The sequence below is a fragment of the Mastacembelus armatus genome, chromosome 5 (assembly GCF_900324485.2).
Source record: "Mastacembelus armatus chromosome 5, fMasArm1.2, whole genome shotgun sequence".
Lineage (NCBI taxonomy): Eukaryota > Metazoa > Chordata > Actinopteri > Synbranchiformes > Mastacembelidae > Mastacembelus > Mastacembelus armatus.
In genome coordinates this window covers 15,912,953-15,933,311 of record NC_046637.1, presented here as the reverse complement: position 1 = coordinate 15,933,311, position 20,359 = coordinate 15,912,953, and the positions used below count along the sequence as shown (strand labels likewise).

Below are 20,359 nucleotides of genomic sequence, written 5' to 3'. Positions count from 1 at the left end.
AACCATCTGAATTAATTTGACCTGTAATATTTACTTGTTTGTTTTTTTCAAATCAACCAAAAGGGGGTGGAGCATTTGTAAGTGTGCTCATATTATTCTTATAATTTAAAAGGAGCTTTAGAGAGAATCTCCCTGAGGGGAGAGAGTATTCTGCTCTTTGGCTGAAATTTAGCACATGAGATTGCAAAGTGGTCTTCTACTGTTTATTAGTTTTTATACAGTAAGAGTCTTTGTCAGGGTCTTAGAAAGTTTTAGTTCATGCTACTGGAAAGATTACATGATGGTAGTTTAGAAGTTCTTTGGCTTTAGGTTTTTATCTGAAATGCAAATTCACTCTTGCTGAAACACAATGTACAGTATAATGTACAGAACAAAGACATGGATGCATAGCCATACAGTAGGTTACGTTATAAAGCATAAAGATTAGTTAACGCCTAGTTTAACACCCCCCAACCCACAAACAAGTTGATATAAAACAGTTTACACCAGATGAGTCTGATTAGTTTGACCCACCAAGTGTCTGATGACTTTTCAGACTCCCTGTGGAGCCATTTGTTGAAAAAAAAAATGCATTTTTCACAAACCTGGTCACAATCTGTACTGCTCTGCCATCCCATTGGACTGTGGAAAGGGAGGCATTCAAACTAGCTCAATCATCTCTGAAAAGGATGACGGAATCCCAATCCTACCTCCCTTGAAAAGGCTCAACTGGCTACTGAGTTTCTCCCTGAAGCAGTTATATGGATTGGGCAACCTATGCACACCTATCAATGACTAACAATAACATCAAAAATTTTTAATTCCAACGTTCAAATTTATATACAGTAAGCAACATTTAAAGGTGAAATTTGTAATATGTAAAAAATTTAGTCTTTGTGTATACCTCATTCTTTTCTGTATAGGTTTCCTTTTCTTAGACAAACAGAGAGAGTAGTGTAGTGAGAGCACTGAGGTCCAAATGGTTTACATGGCTCATAGTTTAGGTTTGTTGAGAGCCTTGTTGTGTTCTATCTTAGCAGTGGAAGATGCAGTTTTTGTTTGTATTTCGTGATCAAGAAATAATCTATTTAATATCTCAGTTTTTCGCAATGTGTCTCAGTTCCTGAGTGAATGATGTCTTCTCAACAACTGCTACCACATCTTTTTACAAGTTACAATCCATGGGGATCAGCATATCAGCTGCTTTATGTGTTGCTTGCACTCCATCTAAAAGAGTTTCCCTGCCCTTACTGCTATGTAACAGCGCTCTGGCACAGCCAGAGGGAGCACATCTATGTATCTGTATGATCCAAGACATTACAAGGAATAGCTATTAGTCTTCGTGTGGTACCCAGGTGTTATTTGACAAACTGACAAATTTTGTTCCTTCTGTTTCACATAGTAAAGGTACTTTAAGGAGTTGTAGTACAGAAGTAAATTTCTTCTAATCTTTGAATTATTATATGGAGATAGCACAAATCACACGTTTCATCAAGGGCCAAAAAGTAGATGGTAAACAAGTACAAAGTGCTTTACAGCTGATGTTTAGTCCGTACGGACTCTTGCTTTACCAATTTACAGTTAATTTTCACTTCAAGGAAATTGCACTGCAAAAGATTGGTGAGTATTTATGTTAAATTATGTTTTGTCTTATCACTGCTACCCCCATCTTCTACTTGAAAATAAATGCCATGTATATGATTTCAGGAAGAATACATCGTAGAATTTCTTTGTTGTTTGGGATGACTGTGATGGTTACCAGCAGCAAAATTGCAATCCATATCTTATATCTACAAAAACAGATGGGCCTGCAGTAGCATGCAGGCACATCTTCAGGCAAAAGTTTATTTGAAAGGTATTAAGTGATTGTAGCTGTAATCTGACTAGCTTCTTTTTACCACAGTCTCAAGAGTTGCTTACTTATCTGTCTATCATCACCAACCCCAATAACACATCCATGGCTCTATTCAGCGTACCCAAGGGTGAGTTTCGAAAGACAGGAAACACTAGGCTGTTACCAAGAAATAAATCACAGTTATAGTACTATACAGAGAGATTCAAGGCATGACAGTACTTGTCTGAAAGTGTATGTGTACAGCTGTGTGTTAGTTGAGTCACAAAACACACCCTGTACTTCGACTTACTCAGTATGTCTGAGAATGGAGAAAACCATAACGTAAGTTCGGCTGGCCCTCAGGCTATTCTTTCTTTGCACACAGGTGATTATCAGCAGGAGTTAGCACACAGCCTGGAAAAGCTTAAACACTGCCTGCAGGGCATGGATGGTGTCTGTGGAGGAATCAATGAGTCTTTCTGTCTACCTGCATGTCCTCTTCCAAGGCCTGTTTCTTTCCAAGATGAAAAAGTTATGGATAATTTTCTTTGTTTACTAGTGTGTAAAAACAATAAAATGAGGTTACCATTAATAATCAGCTGGAATACAAACCTATATTAACATGTTCTTTATTGCTTGTGTGACGGTATATAATGTTATTATATTATATTTTCTCCATCTTTTCTTTCAAATTTATGAGTCAGTTTATCAATTTCATATTATTTTATGACCATGATTGTGACATTTATTTGTATATGTTGCATGTTTATTCCAATCTTTTCCAGTCAGTGACTCAGAGCAGAGCAGTGCTTTGAGCTGAATGCTAACATCAGCAGGCTTTCCAGTAACAATGCTAACATGCTGATATTATGCAGGTGTATCACGTTGAATGATCTATTGTGGCTCCTTGGTGTCGTTTTGTTGACTATATTTCTACATCTGCCTGCATGTCTGTATGTGTGTGTGTTGATTCATGGTGTGAAGGGAGTGGTGGTAAAGGGTGTGACTCTGACACACACTGTATCATACCATTCAGGTGAGACTGTGTTTATAAAGCAACAGTCAGGCAGCAGCACACTCTTAAATAAAGCAGATAATAGAGCTGAGGGAGAGGACGGCCAGGTGAGTCTTATATTAAGAAATCTCACATTAGAAAATGGTCTGCTGGCTTTGCTTCTGTACTGCTGACTTTTGCTGATATTTTCTGTGTTTTGGCTTGTCTCATCTGCTCCAGACATCTTCATAGAAGGCACACAACATGAGAATACTTCTACTTGTAGCCGGTAAGATTTACCCTCTTCTTTTCCTGCAACTGTTCACCTCTTACCAACTGAAGGTTTTTTTATCTACCAAAACAATCCAGCAGCTGATTACACTAACCACCCCATTTTCCAGCAGAGATGAGAAACTAAGCTGAACCAAGCTGCTGCAGTGATTGGTTAGAATGAGAACATTCATACTGTCCAGTCATAATAGTTGACATGGACATTAGCCAAATCAACCTAATTTTTAATTAACAGCTTATTAAAATATATAAAAATTATGTTTCTCCAATGGTTGTATACAGACGCACTGCCATTAAATGATCAATTTAAAAGGTTTAGTTTAGGCAAAAGATTAGACAACTGTCATGAACAAGATCTGTTTAGCCTCTGAATTGTTGACTTAAAGTACAAAGCTGATTGTGGTTAGGTTTAGGCAAAGTTTTCATGTAATTTAGGTGAGCATAATAACCAATAATAATCTCAAGTAGCTGCCTATAGCTACTCAGGTTACCATGTGCTACATATACAAATGAAAACATTTACTTTTTCATAATTTCATTCGTTTTGAGTAAAGCTTGATCATACAGAATATATGATATCTCTACAGATTTATTTGACAATCAACAAAATAATTGATGTTTGTGAGGCAGCTTTTTGTCTTCATGCTCTGAGCTGTTAGAGATGCTTACAGCAGCTGAAATTGTAAGCAGAGACTAAAAACCTACCCCTTTGGTCTCACTTATAATTAGAATTTTTTATTGTCAATATTTATGTTGTATTATTCTTCTCTATCAAGTGTCTATTTATTTCAGTTCAATTTTATTGATTTTATTAATTAGTTTTTTTATCCAGTTGCCTTAATCTGCCTCATTATTTGTCTGTTCAGCACTGTCAATTGCATAATTGCACTGTCAAATCAAACTTGATTTGATTTGGTTTGATTTAATTTGATTTGATTTGATTTGATTTGTGACATTAGTGAAAAATGACATGCAGGAGTAACACCTATGTGGTTGGTAACACATAATTTCTGGGTGCTGGCTCACTAACTTTACATAATTTTACATTTACGCTTAATTTTATCATTTAAGGATACAGAGGTGATTTTACATGCTTTTATTTCCTCATGCTTTGACTATTGCAACAGTCTATTCACCTGCCTGTGCCATAAATCGATTAACCGGCTCCAGGTTGTCCAGAACTCAGCTGCAAGACTCTTGGCTGGAAAAAGTAGAATTGACCATATCACTCCTGTTTTAGCTTCCTTGCACTGGCTCCCGGTACATTTTAGGATTGATTTTAAGATTTTATTAATAACTTTTAAAGCACTGCATGGCCTTTCTCCAATTTATATATCCCAGCTGTCAAAGCCGTATAAGCCTGCTCATAGCCTGAGATCCTCTGATAGAGATCTTCTATGTATCCCTGATGCTAGAATGAAAACCAGAGGTGATAAAGCCTTTGCAGTTAGAGCTCCCAAACTCTGGAATGATTTACCTGAGGAAATAAGATCAGCTGACGCAGTACCATCTTTAAAGCTCTCCTTAAATCTCACCTTTGCCGGCAAGCCTTACCTCATCTACTTTAAATGGGGATGACCTCTTATCCTCTTTAGTATTTAGGAAGTTTCCCTTTCTATACCATAATTCCAGGATCAGTTCTTCCTTTTTTATGCTTTGCATTCTGTCTGTATGTTACAGATGTGATAGTGCTGTTCTATATGTGATAGATGTCAGTATTGATTGTAAAATGAGATACTGATGATATTGGAGGCTACTGGTTAAATAGTTACAGCACAATATAACATTACATTTCATTCTCCATGCATTCCTCCTGACAGCCATAGCTGCAGTATCACAGGCCCAGACTGACTGCTCAAAGGGGGCTTGTTACCCACCCAGCAATGACCTGCTGCTGGGCAGGTTGCACCAGCTCACTGCCTCCTCCACCTGTGGCCTCACTGGCTCTGAGGTCTACTGCACCCCATACCAACAGGTAGGTGCACAGTCCTTTGTTTAACTGTGTTTTGAGAAAGTCTGTGTTGCACTTTTGCACTATATTATTATCAACTACCTAAAAAAGTGATCAGATCTTAATAAATGGGTAATAATAGGGAGATTTCTTTGCTGATGAAGGTTGAAGGTTAGAAGAGATGGTCCATTAAAAATATTTAGAATAAAATGTAATATCAGGAGGTAATGATGAGTCACAAGCAACACGTGGATCTCTACATGCCATTTGCACTGTCAAGAAGTGCGTGGGGGAGAAGTCATGGGGAACAGACAAGACATGTAATCTAGTCAGCTGTGGCAATTTTGTTCAGACTGCCTGCTGTCCTTTTGTGAAACAGTGTGATTTCAATGCCAGAGCAAAATGTTGCAACTGTACTCTTTGACCAGCGTCTCATCAATCAACTGCAGACTCACCACAAACCGCCCATTACTGGATTTAAATGCACAAATTTTGACATAAGAGTTTCATTGTCCAGATCAGAGGACATTCACTGAGCAATAGTCAAGCCTTGGTGCAATTTTTAAGATTGCTCAAACATGGGCAAAAGTGCCCCTAATGTGAATTTAATTCTATATCTACATTTACATTACAATACATTACAAAATAATACAATTACAATGCATTTTTCACTGAAACCTGTGTTTATAAATCTCACAAAAAACTGAAACTGTGGTCTAGGAAGTTTCCAAAGTTTCCACCCATCCATCCATTATCTGTACCCGCTTATTCCTAACCAAGGTCAAGGGGAGTTTCCAAAGTTTAATATATGTAAATAACTCAACAAAGTAAGAAAATTCAGAAAGTTAAAAGAAAAATAAGTAATTTACTTGAGTAAAAGCTACAATGTGTACTGTACACATAATTATTATTCTTCTATAACATGGCAATTTAATGTTCTAAAAGAAGGTTATATTACAATGGTTAAATTAGCGATTTCATTATAATCTTAATAAAGTCACCTACATCTAAAAAAAAAAAAAAATCTAATTTTGACTAAAACACAGAGCTACACTGAAAGACAGACAGAAAATTGTTGGTGTTACATAATCTCCATACCCTGCAGTGTACGTTTACCGTGTTGATATTTGCTTCAGGGAATGGATAGTTTTGTTAGGTGTGACTCTCCAACTGATCAACCCTCTCCTTTTTTATTTCACCTGAGTCACATGATATCCAGACAGGGGCTGGAACACTGAGCTGTATCTCAGAGCTGACGCATGCATGACTCTCATTGAAGACCAATAAAAATAAAGATAAAAGCTCTCAAAGTCATTATAGAAAACTTGTCAGATCTTTCTGGGTATGCATCCTCACACTACTGCAAGTGTCAGCTTTTGTGTAACAGTATGTAGTATAATAGTCGTCTCACAAAACAAAAACATTGCTTCTTAAGGCATTTAGTTTAATGTCTTTTCCCTGACTTAGATTTTGTGCTTGCATTGTACCTTACATGTAAATCACTTTGTATAAATATGTCTGCCAAATGACTAAATGTAAAATGTAAAAAAGTACAACCATGAAAATTGAAACTTCTCCAGCAGAAACACTGTGGTGTTGATTGGTCTAGTGACTTATCAGCCCTTCAATATTCTGATGAAACCTTTAATAATCTCTGATCAAGCCAGCGTGATGAAATCACTATGCAGGTTTAAGATGTTACCGAATGAAGACAAAGTTATGTTGAGTGTTGCAGGCTTGAAATGCTATGCTAATGTTTGTTTGATGTAAAAGTGGAGATGTGATCATTTTACTTTATAGCAGTGTAGTTTGACATTAGCATTATATTTTCACATTTACGCCTGTGTTTAAATTTTCAACCTATAAAATGCTTTATTGATCTTGTTAGTATAAGCAACACATACATTTTCAAATATGATTTTAAGTGTTTTTGGATACAATATATTGAAAATATAACTGTTAGATCATGTGATGTGCTAAAATAAGATACCCAACAGTGGCATGATAAACATTTGGTAATGCTGCATATAAAGAACAGTGGCATGGTAAACATTTGGTAATGCTGTATATAAAGATAGAACAAAGTATTCAGAATGGCCAAAACAGTTCAAGACTCCAAAGGAATAAAGTAAACACTATTTGAAAGTAGTTTTAAGACTAACTTGGCAATAAAGGCATTAAAAACATTCCCACATATCCTGCAAAGAACTCAATTTCATAATGCAAATTGCTATTGAATTTCAGTGCAGACTGGTCCTGGGGACATAATGGGTCTCCCATTGCACCAGATTGCATTTAAAGCCCTAATCAATATTTATTTATTCATTTATTTTCTGTAATATGCAGTCATTTTCAATGGAGGTCACTGTATCACCTATATCTAACACTGGAAAATGATTGCTACTTTTGATGTGCCTTGTAAAAGACATATATTTAATTTTTTTAAAAGATGTAGACTGGCTATACCCTACATGTCATTTATAGAAGGGTCAAAAGAAAAGTTTTCTTACCAGTAAAAATTCCACCAGTTCAGATTTACTTTACCAGCCAAGTATACTTAATATGGTAGGCCTTATTCTATAAATCATATACAAATTTAATACATTTGTATGCTGTTGTTGTCACATGCACCCATATTTGTAAGTGACATCAATGATTTTATTCCTGCTATGTTTATGCACACTAATTATCAAAAAGTTCAGTCAGGTGATGCAGTCTGCTGGCAGTAATTCAATGCAAGAGTGTGTGTTTGCATGGCATAGTTTTGTGCCTTGCACTTTTAACCTGTATTTACAGCATGTAGAAGAACTTCCCTGCCAAAATTACACTATGAACTGTCTTTGACAGGGTCAAATCTTTATCACAAAACGTTTGCTGTTTTGCGATAAGAAAAAAAATATATATATTTACACACATTCAAACGAATGCATTAAAGTAAAAGTGAACTAGTGAGGTCATTATTCAATGGCACAAGGGACAAAGGACAGTCGTTAATTATTAGCTGGGGTCAGGAGACACTTATTTGCAGACTGGGTTAGAAAATGTCATAATTGCTGTTTCACTTCAAAACATCTAACTGGTACAGGAAGAGAAAATATAACTGTTAGAAACAGCCTAGAAACAGCTGAAATCTGCAGGTGCTCAGAATCCACTGATTAATAATTTTTTTCATCAAAGATGGATAACAAACCATTACTTAAAAGCATTGAATATTATTACTTTAGGGCCATCAACAGCACCACAGACATCCTGAGCAGTAAGTATCTGATAGGGTTGTATAGAGCATCAGAAGAGTGCTGCTGTGGCATTCTGCCACTGTGCATAGGTATGCCAGCATGATCCCACAGTTCACTCATTCAGTAGCACAGTGATTTGGTGATGACTAGAAGATGCTTAACATCCCTTTGTCTAACTTTCATTAACAATATTACTACTTAAAACAGAACACAGCTACCTTAGTGGAAACAAATTAATGCAATTTTGATTCCAAGTTTGCACTCTGATGTGGGTAAGCAAGTACATCCACATAGCTGATGCGGAAAATGTTGCTGAGGCCTCTATGTTGTAACAATATGCAACTCCAAGCGAACTTTTTACTAGAGGAAAGCTGCCATGGTCTGTGTACCAGAGTGGCAGGCATTTCCAGAGCAGCCAGCATGGAGCACTGATTTGGCTGGTGGACATAGTGGGCCAGCGGTCAGTGATGTGAGTGCTCCTGTGGGGAACTGTCCAAGTGCATGCACGTGCTGAGCTAATCGGCTGTGGAAAACCAGCTCTGTTATTGTAAATGTTAAAGGAACATTTTTCCCAAAATTTGGGCCTTTATCTGCACACTTTTTTCAGTTGAAGCATTGATAAAGTTTGTACATGTACATGCAGACTTCCTAGATATTGAGCAGTTTTAGACAATAACCGGAAACTTAATTTTTTTGAATTCATTATTTCTTCATGCTACATTAGAATACACTTGTTGGCTGTGTTAGGTGGACAAAGTCTATAGGAAACTATTTGTATTACACATTTATTTTTGTGTTCAAAAGTCAAATTGGTGCTACCTGAAATAAATTTATGCAAAACATAATTAGATTTATACTAGGGCAATGTGTTCCTTTCTCATCTTTTACTAGGGCAAAGGGCGTGCTACATTGTTTGTCCATCTGGCCACTGTGTGACATGTGTGACACAGCTTATCTATATGGAATGGCAGGAAGGCAAAGAGACTAATTTGAAAGTTGGTCTCAGGTCCATGGGTTGGTTTGAGCCTTTTGGGTCAAATAGATGACAGTGACATGATTCCATATATACATGCATGAAATATTAATGATGACACAATATAGCTCGGCAGGAAAGGCCATTGTTACTGATTTATTTTTGTTTTCTCATTTTTTAGAGGAGGATGAAGTGTTGTCCATGTGACTCCAAGGACCCAAAGTTGGCCCACACTGTCCAGGATGTAGTGTCCACTTCTGGACCGGACAGGTGGTGGCAATCCAGGAAAGGTGGGCAAATTCAGAAACAGAGGTAGAATGAGAGTAGAAGGCTTTGAAGCTATACCTAGAAGTATAGTAGAAGAACATTCTGTGCTTTCCTCGTTACACAAGACCCAGTGTCCTCTGGCTGTCCCTGAAAATTAATTAGAATCAAGCAAATTTTTTTCTGTGAATATTTGCAACTAAATAAATAACTAAAGTCATAGGTCATATACAATGTGTCTAATGGAAGCCACCCTTCTTGTTCTCCTGTAGAGGTGAGCCCAGTCACTCTCCAGTTGGACCTTGGTAACCTGTTCCAGCTTGACAACCTAGTGCTCAGCTTTAAGGTATGATACTATCTGCAGTCACTGCTGCATCACATATGTCCACTCACAACAGAAGAAAAGAAAATGTGCTCTAAATGTTAACATTATAATTCTGTGTATTTTGAAACTATTACAAAATATGTGTGAAACCTTTAATCATGTAATTTAATAGTTTAAATAATATGCATCTACTTATGTTCATCAAATATTACATCTATCATTATTTGATTGAGTTAGTTGATTTGAGTTTTGGGAAGCATGTCTCCATTCAAACACAGTGTATCTGTATATTTATTCTTCAGACAGATATTGTGCATCCAGACATTTTCCTTTATACATTGTATTTTTTTGCAGGGTCCTCGTCCCAGTGCCTTAGTTATAGAGAGGACACTGGATAATGGCAGGACATGGAAGCCTGCACTCTACTTGGCTACAGACTGTCAAAAAGCTTTTCCTGGCATCCCCACAGTAACACCCCTTAGCCTGGACAAGACATACTGCTACACACTGCCCCGAACTGGAGAAAACCCATACCAAGATCATAAAGTAAATGATTTACCATTTGTCACTTTTGAAGAGGCATGATGCATTGTGTAGAAATACACACATCACTCATGAAGTTGTCAAATTCTTGTGGAAATACATCAGAGTAGTGAAAAATGGATTACAGTATTGTGAAAGTACTATAGTATTGTGCAAAACATCCTGTGATGCAGGGAAATAAACAGGTATATAAATAATATAAAAAATATGTATGTTTCTTTTCTCCAGATTGAGTTCAGTCCTTTGCGTCAGTATGCTTATGTCCAAGGTCCAAACAGCCAGAAAATTGAAGGCAAGTGTCTTATACTCCCTGGATCATAGCTGCTGGAGTAGAGTGTGGTTTAAGTCTGAGGCTGACTGACTGTCGTGTCTCATTCACAGATGTGTCAGGGCTAACAGGGCTGAGGGTGAGGTTGACAGAGCTGGGTGATGTGCCACATCTGCCAGGCAGAGCCCTCAGTAGGTTTTATGCCCTGAAGGAAATGAGGGTGATGGGCAGCTGTATGTGCCATGGACATGCAAATCGATGCCTGCCAGAAACCTACAGCAACCCACTGTCCAATACCATACAGGTATGTATTCAGGTGTTTTGGGACATAGAATGTCTAGAGGGGAAAGGGACTAGATGGATTTTATGGCTAGCTTTTTCTTCCCATTTCCAATTTTTGCTCTAAGCTGGGATCTACAGTGTCTCTGTACTGGACACTCAGATACTGATCTTATCACTGGACTCTGTAAGATGACAAGCAAGAGCTTTTTCCATTTGTACTCCAGGTGTTACAGCAGTGCATAATAAAATGAATAATTAATGAATAAATGAAAAGAACATAATGAACTGTACAGCTGACTCAGGATCCTATTTCTTCCCCTGACACACATCTTTGTGCATGTTCAAGTTTAGCACAAAAAACATCAATTCATCCGTGTTACATGCATTTCAAAAACATATTTAAAAGTTTTTATGGTGCATTTTATATCAAGCAACTATGCCTATTTATCGGATTTCATTGTTGGTGCAAGTTATAATCAAGAACTTTAAATGCCTGACAGGTTAGCTTAATAACTTAATACACACATCTGTGGCACCAATCCTCTTTTTAATCAGCTGACATATATTTGCAGGTAAATCCTCAGTGTGACTGCCAGCATAACACAGCGGGAGGGAACTGTGAGCGTTGTGCTGATCTCTATAATGATCTGCCCTGGAGACCTGCAGATGAGGGAAATACACATACCTGCAAAAGTAAGACTTCACCCATACCTATTATATGTCTTTTTAAGGAGGAGTCATCAGCATGATAGCACAGACTGTAAAAAAACACAGTCAAGCAAACCAGATGAACGTATTGTAATAATGTGTCTCATTAGACATGTTGAGACCTGAACTACCTATGGAACAAATGGATTGGTGGATGTACTGTTTACTAACTCCTTCGTTTTCTCTTCAGGATGTGAGTGCAACAACCATGCCCAGCATTGTTATTTTGACCAGGCAGTGTATGAGGCCAGTGGACGGAGAAGTGGAGGTGTGTGTGAGGGTTGTATGCATCACACCACAGGGCCAAAATGTGACCAGTGTGCACCAGGCTATCAACCAAACCCTAACAGCAGAATGGATCGTCCTGATGCTTGCATACGTAAGTGGCTCATTTGGAACCCTTCACACATAAGAGAGTAGAAAGAGCAAAACATCACAAATTAGACTGGGACTTCACACCTAAATCTTCAACAATGTGCAAAATATTTTCACATAGATAGAATCTCTGAGGTTTTTGTGGTGTTGTGTTGCTGCCAGGCTGTATCTGCAGTGCGGAAGGGACAGTGAATGGAGGCCGCTGTGACGACAGTACAGGCTCATGTCAGTGTAAAAGGAATGTTGAAGGTTCCCGCTGTGATCGCTGTAAGAGAGGCTACTATAGCCTGAGCATCTCCAACCCGCTGGGCTGCTCCAGTGAGTCGCTGAACACCTGCACATCAAACACAGCATTTTGTTTTTCAGCTCCGCCAGTTAAATACATTAGTAAGCTACACCTAATCCCAATATAGGTACCCAGAACTATGCAGCTATGGTATGTTTCTACTAATATGTTCTAATGTTAATATTTGTTAATGGTGACTTTTCTGTGGCGTTACACTGTTGCTATCTCTAACAGAATTATGCATAGTTATGCAGATTGTGATCAACATGACCAATACTTTTTCCTAACTATAATGTTACCTCTGCTGCCCAGAGTGTTCCTGTTCTCCAGATGGGTCCCTGTCAGATGTGTGTGACCCACTGACTGGTCAGTGTCCCTGTCGTCCCCACTTCCATGGCTTGACCTGTGAAATATGTTCAAAAGGCTACTGGAAACCAATCGTGTCAAGACGCTGTGAATCCTGTGGCTGTGACCCCACCAGGTCGTACAGTGATTCTTGTGACCAGGTACAGTATTTAGAGAATTTAGAGAATCTTGTATGTTGGATTGTTGCAGCCACTAGTTATAACGCCAAGGAAATTAATGTTCCTTGATCATAAGTACAAGGATTTATAGCCAGAGTTTTATGACCAGTTTGTGTTTGTCTTTTCTATCAATGACACTAAAATCAGTTCTGTGTCCTTATTTTCAGGTGACAGGTCAATGTCAGTGCAGACCTGGCTTTGGAGGCCGAACATGCACTGAGTGCCCAGAGAACACATACGGAGACCCTCTCATAGGTTGCCAACGTGAGTCAGCTATCTTTAATCAGTCTACTCATTCCTAATTCCAGTGACCTACATACTTAAAAAATAATGCAGATAACTGCTTCCATATAATATTATTATTATTATGTTTATTTTTTATAATAATATACCTTTATATCTATATGTATCACTTTCAGTTCTACAACAGTTCTGTAACTTCCTGGTGATTTTTTATGATGTCATTTTAAACTTTGGCTGCTTGGAACTTCAAACCCTCCAACTGGTGCTTCAATTGATATTTGTTTTGTGTCCACTCTTCCGCCACAGCATGTCAGTGTGATACTGAAGGAACCCTTCCAGAGGTTTGTGACAAACAGACAGGAACCTGTTTGTGTCGGCCCAGTGTCACCGGGACTCGCTGTGACTCCTGCCAGCGGGGACACTGTAATTCCTTCCCCGCCTGTGAGATGTGTCCTTCCTGCTTCTTTACCCTGGATGAACAGAGACAGAACCTCAGCTTAGCTCTGGAGAGACTGTCCCTCAGATTCCCTTCTCGTCCTGGCAGCACTGGTGACCTTGGAAGCTTTGGACCTCGCGTCTTGGCCCTGGAGGCCAGTCTGAACCTAATTCAGAACTCTATTTCTCTTCCACCCACTATTGTTAAGTCCATAGATGAGGCCCTGCCCTTGCTGAACAAACTCAGGTGAGGGACAGTTGAGATCCTCCAGAGGAAAAAGAAGCCTTTAAAAATTTGAATTTTTAAAAATGTCAACAAAATGTCAGCAAAGGACATTTAATCATTATTGTGGTTGTCTTGTCTGATACTCATGACTGTTTCTTCATCTAACTCTTGCATGCACTCACTTTTTTCCTTACTGATGCCTGATTAAACAATTTTCTCATAGGCACCAGGTAAACAAGGTTAATGATGACCTATCCACCTTGGAGAGAACCCCTGGTCTGGACTCAGAGCTGAACAAACTGCAGGCTCTGCTGGACACCCTCACCATGGAGTATAAAGCCAAGAAAGATGCCATGACAAACACCATCAGTCCCACTGGTGCAGGTGAGAAACAAACACACTACTAAACTTCCTTTTAATAATGGATCACTGATTGCAGTTGATATTTTCTCCATAAGAAACTTAAACATGGTACAAACATACCTAAGGTCAGTTGGAGTAGAATGTCTTGAATGAGCCTCCTCACCATTTTTGTTTCTCAAACAGGTTCTCTGATACAGTGGCTGTGCGAAATATAATCAGGTTGAATTTTCTGTTTCATTCAGGACAATTCTCTGCCATAAAGAATGCCTATGACCAGTCGACAGATGCAACCAAAAAAGTAGATGCCAGCAGAAACACAGTGAAGGAGTCAGCTGACAACAGAGAAGAGACTATGGACCTTCAAAACCAAATACAGCCACCCAACACCAGAGATCTGGACAAACTGAATGAGAACATGGCCCGACCAGACCTCACTCCTGTTGCCAAACAGGTAAATTCTATACCTGTCTGCACTTCGCAAATTCAATGCTGTCATTTCATTCAGAACACAGTTACATTAGCATCTGTCTGAATTTTAACACATTACGTTTCTCCAGATGGCTGAGTGGTTAGCACTGTTGCCTCACAGCAAGAAGGTCCTGGGTTTGCAACTCCACTGCCTTTCTGTGTGGAGTTTGCATGTTCTCCCCGTGCTTGCGTGGGTTTACTCCGGGTACTCTGGTTTCCTCCCACAGACAAAAAACATGCATGTTAGGTTGATTGGTGACTCTAAATTGCCCATAGAGTGAGTGTGAGTGTGAGTGTGAGTGTGTGTGGTTGTTTGTCTTTGTGTATCTATATGTGGCCCTGTGATGGACTGGTGACCTGTCCAGGGGGTACCCCTGACTTCCACCCGAAAGAGAGCTGGGATAGGCTCCAGCAGATCCCTGTGACCCTGGTTAAAGAATAAGTGGGTATAGAAAATGGATGGATGGATGGACATTTCTCCAGAACTAAGAATTTCTGTGATCTACTATATGTTTAGGATAAATTCTTTGTAAATCTACCCCATCTGTTATTTGTAAAGAAAAACCCTGGAAAAACCCAACATGTCAAGCTAAAACATTTACACCTCAAGCCACCATGTCATCATATTCCAATGTGTGTGCTCAATAGCAAATCTGTTTTTCTGTTTATCTATTTTTTGTTGTTACAGTATATTAATGTAGAGCAAAAATAAGCTCAGTAATTTTGATGTGATTTGCATGTTTGATTTTTGGCCGATTTAGTTCAATTTAGAAATTTTAGCATGACAGCATTTATTTCCTTTTAAATCACCATCTTTTTGACTTTTCAGGTATGTGGGAGTGTTCGCTCAGAGCCCTGCACCCCTCTCCAATGTGAGGGTGGAGACTTGTGTCCACCAGAGGGAACTCCAACTTGTGAAAAGGGAGGAGACTGTGTGGGCGCCCTGCCTCTGAGCAAGAGGGCAGATGCTGATGCTGAGGATGTGAAAGACCGACTGAATAAGCTCACTGGAAAGATCACAGAGGCTACAGAGAAGGTACACACACAATCAGATCAGTGAGCTTCAAGGGCAGATCACTCCAACTGTAGATTTGTTTATATTACTCCAGGCTACTCTTAATTTATTAAACAGTACATAGATGCAAAAGCAATCTTCACCTTCATAATTTCTTTATTTCCTTAAAGCTCCAGGAAACACAGGAGAAAACCAATCAGGTGAGACAGTCTGCAGAGAAGCTGTCCAATCAGATGAAGCAGACCAGAGATGAGCTGGAAGGTGACTTAAAAGAGACACGTGACATTGTGAAGGAGCTCAAAAACTTCCTGTCAGGTAAAGATTGTTTCAGTGAAAAGGGTAAATGGATGAATTGGTTGATATAAATGTGAAATACATTCAAAAGATCACTTGGTTTCATTAACAATTCCCATTTTTGGAATGATTTATGCAACCACCTTTTCCTGTTTCTGTTTGTGCAGATCCATCTTCCAACCTGACCCAAATCCAGGAGGTGAGTGACTGGATCCTGAAAGCCAAGCTGCCTCTTAGCCTGGCTGCCCTGAAGAGAAAGCTGGAGGAGCTGAAGAATCTGGCAGCCAACCTACCAGACAGTACGGCTGTATTGAAGGAGGCTGAGCCACAGCTGGACACAGCCAAGAAACTGCTGCAGGAAGCCCAGGACTCCAGGTGGGCCTTCACAGTCCATAATAACCATAGTTTTGCTGTTATATCTTGAACAGTTATCATGTTTGCACATTCAGTCATTCATTAAAAATACCTCATTGAAGTATACAAAACACCACAAATTCCATGCTTGGCTTGGTGGTAACAAACAATCAGCTGTCAATGGGATTATTATTATTGGTCGATAGCTTTTACACACTATTACATGTCTCTTTGGGATTTTGAAAATAAGATGTGAAATATACAGGTACACATCTATATGCCACAATGGCAAAATAGTGATTTGATTTATCCTAGGGTCAGTGTGAGTGCTCTGTCTTACTAAATATACTAAATAAAAGTGTTTTTACGTTCACATTCACAGAGATACAGCACTAGGAGTAAAGGCCGATGTGGACGGTCTGCTGGTGGGCTTCAACACAGTGGAGGGCATCGTCTCTGATCTGGAGGACAAACTGCAGAACAGCACAGATCTAATAGACACCCTGAATGATAGCCTGAATAAGGTAGGAAGCATTGATATGTCCATAAGTGGAGGAGTGACAATTAAAGCTGCCTGCCAAGCATTTCTATATTTGAGAGTGGTTCTCTTCATGTAGGTGAAGGACCAGCTGACCCCAGCAGAGAAGGCTCTGGATGATGTATCAACACTGATAAAACCAATGAAACCCCAGCTGGAAGAGCTCAAGGACCTGCTGCACAAAGAAGAACAGCAGGCACAAGATGCACAAGAACATGCACACCAAGCTGACAATGAAGCTGATGCTGCAAATAAGGTGAGACCTGCTGTGGCTGTTGTTATTTAGAATATGAACAACTACATTTTATGTGAGGTTCATTTAGCCTCAGGACTTGGGGCGAGGGCTAAGATCATATTTTCATAGTCTGCACTGTGTTTGACTGTAGTGTTGAAGGGAGCTGAAACCATGGCCTAAAAAATAATTTTTGAGACATATGGGGGACACTATGGGGGCCTTGTTAAAGGCATCCATGTTTAGCAGAATTTCATCATAAATGGACTAATAAATATTTATGTGTATGTTTAGGACCTGTTGTCTTTGGAGAAGCAGCTGGATCTTCTTAAAGAACAGGCTGCAGCCAGTGGGTCTGGTACAGAGGGAGGGGCAGTTGGGGATCGACTGGCAAAGCTGCAGAAGGATGCTGGAGCTCTGGCCAACACCACTGAAGACATGATGAAAGCACTGCAAGGTAACACCAAAACCAAACCACCAGCTTAAAATAGTCTTTCTTCGTTATTCTTCTGAGGACACATTTACCCAACTTGATGATCTACTTTTTCTTCTATTAAATTAAATTCTATAAATTACTCGTCCTTGGTCTCCAGATAATTCAGAATATTTTATCTAAACAGCACAATATGCAGCATGTTCAGGCCAGTAAAACCCCCACATTTACAGAACTGCACAGAAGTGACCTTTGTGCCATCAGTTGGAACTAATAAAGTGATGATTAGTTAATCTGCAGTGAACTGGATCCCTGTTTATTCTGTGTACTTTATGTATTTCCAGGTAAAGCAGATTCTCTGAGGTCACTTCAGGATGCAATCCTTCAGAAGTCAACAAGGCTTGAAGGACTTGATGCAAAGCTTAAAGACCTTTTGGCAAAACTTCGTAAGAAAGCCAGCGATCTCAGCAGGTGCCATGGCTGAAAATCACCAAGATACCCTGGGAGTAGCTTCTGCAGTTGCTGTCATTACAACTTTCCATTCCTAATATACTTTACACCTTACACTTTTCTCCTGTCACACATAGCATGTTTTCACTCCACTATGAAACTTACACTCCAATTATTGTTTTTCAGAACTGGAGAAAGGGTGAATGTTACATTATTTATTTTCTTTGCATCTGTTATTTGGTCAAAATCCACAATATTTAAAAAATAAAAGTTGGTTAAATATTTGACTTGTGTCTTCAAAGCTTCATGGGAAAAGACCAGCATGATACAGCAGTGACAGTTTCATTCATGACAAAAGACAAAAAGATAAATGTTATGGTTTTCCAGTACCGCAGCCAGGGAGTTGGCTCTGCTTTCTCCCTCGCGTATGGAAAATTTGAATTGAGACCAAAAAATTTACTTTGTCACACTTGAATATACTGTTGCACAAAAATCCTTTAGCATATACCGATCAGAAAAGTCAATCAGACTTATGCCCTATTTTCGACGGTTTTGCCGTGGCGATGGTCAACACCTAATGATTAGTTATTTTGAATGCTGAAGCAGCATTCACACTATTGTTATCCTGTCTTTATTATTATTATTCCGTTTTTTGATCTTCTTCAGCATACTTTGTGCTAGAAAAACCATTCAAATATCAAAACATTCAGCTTCTTAAGGACATTCCTGCTTGTATTCAACTTTTTGATATCTTTCATATTTTTTAAGATATTCAGCTTTTTTCAAATTTTTTGTCCCATTGAAATGGAGAGAATGTTCAAATCCTCTTCAACTTTGTCCTCTTTCAGCTTTAACTACTTCAGCATACTTTCAGCTAGAAACACCATTCATCCTTTAAACGGTTCAGAAGGCATTTATCTATTAGTTTTGTATTCAGCTTTTTGATATCTGTTATGGTTTTTGATTAATCGCAGTTTAAGTTTTATGGGGTTTTTTTAGCTCTTTTCTGAATTTTACATTGATGTGTATGGAAGAGAGCTAGAGTATCTAGTATCTAGCTTTTGCTCCAGCTTTTTTCAAATTTTTTTGTCTGTTTTCTTCTCTTCTTGTGTTAACTTTCAGCTTAACAAACAATTTATATATCAAAGTAGTAGAGATTTTTGTCTTCTTTCAGGTAATGCTGTTCTCATTTTGATAGGACCTACGGTTTTTCCACCAGGTGGCCAAATAGACAGAGTGACTGCTCAATCTCTCCTTCACTCCCATTATAAAGAGCTCTAGCATTTCTGGTGTAAAACACAAATGAAGGCTGTTTCTAACTTCATTTTTTGGAATATCTTCACAAATGGATGAGTCTCTTCTTTGAAGCCTCCTGGTTCTGTTAGTGAAAGAATTATTTCAATAGGTCTTATAGTTTTTCTGTAGTCCTCCATTTTGTGAGGTGAAGTTTTGTCAGCTACTCTACGTGTGTCACTGTCACTCCTCCTCCCACTCTGGGCTTGGGTCACCATAGCAACAGCTCAACACAAAGCAATAGCAGAACAACAGCTGCTTGTGGTTGGTAAGTAAGAATGACTGGCTGCCTAATGTCCACTGCTGTTACACATTCTCAGTGTGGGCCATGTTGGAGGCCATTTCCTCCAAACAGGACATGACAACACTTTCACAATAAAAGTCTGCAGTTTTTTTAAGGAAGTGAGTGCACCTTTCTTAAGTATAGTGAGTATTCTAAATTAAACTTCAGCTTTTAATTGAAGGTCATGTGAGTGCACCACAGCATGCTTCACTTTCAAAATAAAAGCCTTTGTTCTGAATTCTTTCAAAATAAAAGCCAAGAAATAAAATTAGCTTAAAATGGACTTTAGCTTAGCTTAGCTTCAAAATTGAAGCCAAGAAATGCTATTTGCTCTTTTCCAGAACATTTTTCCCTTTCAGCCTTTTTATCACTGCACATCTGTTTATTCTTTATTCATACTGCTTAATTTCTTCCCCCTTTTCAGTCTTTCCTTCCTTCTTCTCTTTTTCTCTAAGAAAAGCTTTCTTCAAATATTCCTGATTTGGCTACACAGCCTGTACCTTCTATATTTTTCAGCAATATTTATCGGTTTTTAAACTATACATTCTTTCTGTCTACAGTCTTTCTATAATTTCACTTTTTTGCTGTTTCCTTCTTCCCTTTCTTTGTTTAACTCATATATTTAATTCCTTTAGTTCTTCCTTCCTTCACCAGCCTGTCTTTTTTTATATTAGTTTAACACTTGAAGCAATTGAAAGCCATTTTATTCCTACTTCATTATATCGTTTTCTTTCCACCCTTTCCAGCAGTTTTGGAAAGGGTGGGTCCATTAGTTTTTTAGCTAAACAAGCTAAGCTTCCAACTCCAGATTTACATTTCAGCTTCCAGGATTCTTCAGCAATGCATTTCAGCCATTTTCAGCATTGTTGGGCAGCTTCATTTAGCTTTCAGCATTCACA

General features: G+C 38.7%; 1 protein-coding gene across 1 annotated transcript; it reads left to right on the top strand.

Moving 5' to 3' along the window:
- Positions 1 to 2,847: 2,847 nt before the first annotated feature.
- lamb3 (laminin subunit beta 3) lies at positions 2,848 to 18,168 on the top strand. Its single transcript, XM_026305889.1, has 23 exons — positions 2,848 to 2,935; positions 3,048 to 3,096; positions 4,919 to 5,073; positions 9,440 to 9,548; positions 9,795 to 9,868; positions 10,202 to 10,393; positions 10,619 to 10,682; positions 10,772 to 10,962; positions 11,513 to 11,633; positions 11,839 to 12,027; positions 12,186 to 12,341; positions 12,622 to 12,815; positions 13,001 to 13,097; positions 13,383 to 13,758; positions 13,961 to 14,121; positions 14,343 to 14,551; positions 15,398 to 15,604; positions 15,754 to 15,898; positions 16,045 to 16,252; positions 16,614 to 16,755; positions 16,849 to 17,025; positions 17,296 to 17,458; positions 17,779 to 18,168. Exons 2-23 carry the CDS (start codon positions 3,072 to 3,074, stop codon positions 17,916 to 17,918), a joined length of 3,495 nt encoding a protein of 1,164 aa, XP_026161674.1. The 5' UTR covers positions 2,848 to 2,935; positions 3,048 to 3,071; the 3' UTR covers positions 17,919 to 18,168.
- Positions 18,169 to 20,359: the final 2,191 nt, after the last annotated feature.

Coding starts and splice junctions, on each gene's coding strand:
- lamb3 (XM_026305889.1), top strand. CDS start 3,072: ATGAGAATACTTCTACTTGTAGCCG. Junction 10,394..10,618: donor ACCCATACCAAGATCATAAA/GTAAATGATTTA, acceptor TCTTTTCTCCAG/ATTGAGTTCAGTCCTTTGCG. Junction 12,028..12,185: donor TCGTCCTGATGCTTGCATAC/GTAAGTGGCTCA, acceptor TGTTGCTGCCAG/GCTGTATCTGCAGTGCGGAA.